Genomic DNA, 1,955 nt, shown 5'->3' with positions numbered 1-1,955 from the left:
AGACTGGGTGAGGGGACAGGGACAGGGGACACTGTGAGCTCCAAGCTGGGTCAGGGACAGGGGACACTGTGAGCTCCAGACTGGGTGAGGGGACAGGGACAGGGGACACTGAGCTCCAAGCTGGGTCAGGGGACACTGCGAGCTCCTTGGAGCTGGTGAGGGGATGGGGACGTGGAGGTGGCACTGGGGACACGGGCACAGGGGGATAGCGCTGAGGGACAAGACTGGGGGCACGGGGATGGCACTGGGGGCATGGGGACAGGGTTGTCCCTGGTGCCACCACCGTGTCCCCTGTGTGTCCCCACAGATGACGCCCCACGGTTCCGGCGCCGGGGGACGCTGGCGCTGAGCTTGGGCCCCGAGCCGGCAGTGGCGCTGGCCCAGAAACCGCTCGGGGACGAGGAGCGCGCCCGGCTCAGGGTCAGGGATGGGGGCGTGGGGGGACACCAGGGGACACCGGGGTGACGCTGCGGTGACACGGTGTCCCCACAGGAGGTGGCAGCGCGGGACGGGCTGTACCGGGTGCGGGTCCCCCGCAAGCCCCTGGGCCCTGGCGAGGAGGGGGGCACTGAGTTCGTCACCTCCTTCGTGCGGGCCGTGAGTGATGGGGACACCCCTGACCTGTCACCCCCTGGGACACCCCTCGGGACACCCCTGACCCCCAGCAGTCTCTGGAATGTCCTGGAGTCCTCCCACCCTCGTCCTCCTTGTGTCCATGTCCCCTGTCACCCGCCCTGTGTCCCCCCGTGCCCCTGTCACCCTGCTCCTGCCCCCATTCCATGTCCCCTCATGTCACCTGCTGCCTTCACGCGCCTCCCTGTGCCGCTGCCAGCCCCTGTCCCCTGTCCCCAGTGTGCCCTGCTGGAGTCACACCTGTCAGACCAGCTGACGCTGCACCTGGACGTGGCCGGGAACGTGGTGGCCCTGGGGGTGGTGGCAACTCCGGGGACCTGCCGGGGCACCGAGGTGGAGGACGTGGACCTGGAGCTCTTCAACAGCTCGGTGGCCCTGAGGCAGCCCCTGCCTGCGGCCACGTGAGTGACACGGGGACACGGTGGGGACCCTTGGCCTGGGAGTCTCCCTCCCCTCGGTGGCCTCGTGCCAGCTCTGCTGCCATGGGAATGACAGGGACCTGGGGACAGGGAGGGACATGGGGACACTGTGGGGCACGGGGACACTGTGGGGCACGGGAGACAAGCTGGTGACATGGTGGGGACTCTGTGGGGACAGGGGGACACAGCAGTGCTGGAGGGCTGGTCTGGAGGATGGCGTGACCCTGGCAGGGGGACAGGGGACACAGTGACCCTGGGGGGGAATTTTGGGGCTGCTGCAGGTTTTGGAGGATGCTGCGGTTGCCTGTGGGGGCAGGGGGGGAGGTTTTGGGGTGCCTGTGACTCCCCCTGTCCCCCCCATGTCCCCCAGCCCTGAGACGGCCGCGTTCATCCGGCACCTGGAGCAGGAGCAGGCGCAGCGCGCCCGGAACCCCCAGGAGCAGAAATCCTTCTTCGCCAAATATGTGAGGGACCCCCCAAAAAACACCTGCAACGCCCAAAAACAAACCAAGACCCCCAAAAATTTACTGCTCCAAAAGCCACCCACCCCTGCAAACCCAACAAACCCCCAAAACCCACCACCCTCCCTCAAAGCCCCCTCCTCCCCAAATGCTCAGTCCCCCAGCACCCCACCTCAGCACCCCCAAATCCTCCCCAGGGTTACACTGAACCCCCAAACTCCCCCTCCCCACATCTCCTGCATCCCCCAACTCTCCCCACATCTCCTGGGAATGGGATTTTTGGGTGATGCCCCCTGTTTCCCATTGGGGGAGGTTGGTTTTGGGCTGACCCCCACCCCATTTCCCGTGCTGGGGGGTGACTTTGCAGTGACCTCCTCCCTCTCCCCACAGTGGATGTACATCATCCCCATCGTCCTCTTCCTCATGATGTCCGGAGCTCCCG

General features: G+C 66.4%; 2 protein-coding genes across 2 annotated transcripts in view; one reads left to right on the top strand and one right to left on the bottom strand.

The window, feature by feature from the left end:
* The window catches only part of XAB2 (XPA binding protein 2), a 25,747-nt gene that overhangs the window by 12,715 nt on the left and 11,077 nt on the right, over nt 1-1,955 (bottom strand). The window lies entirely within an intron of this gene.
* EMC10 (ER membrane protein complex subunit 10) lies at nt 238-1,951 on the top strand (the record flags this gene model as incomplete). The annotated part of the gene is made up of 5 exons (XM_015616052.1): nt 238-420; nt 493-597; nt 853-1,034; nt 1,423-1,516; nt 1,904-1,951. Coding segments are annotated over exons 1-5 (597 nt in total), but the record flags the coding sequence as incomplete, so codon positions are not given.

The sequence above is a fragment of the Parus major genome, unplaced genomic scaffold (assembly GCF_001522545.3).
Source record: "Parus major isolate Abel unplaced genomic scaffold, Parus_major1.1 Scaffold341, whole genome shotgun sequence".
NCBI lineage: Eukaryota > Metazoa > Chordata > Aves > Passeriformes > Paridae > Parus > Parus major.
Note: the sequence above shows the minus strand (reverse complement) of the source record. Positions and strands in the feature narration are given on the sequence as shown.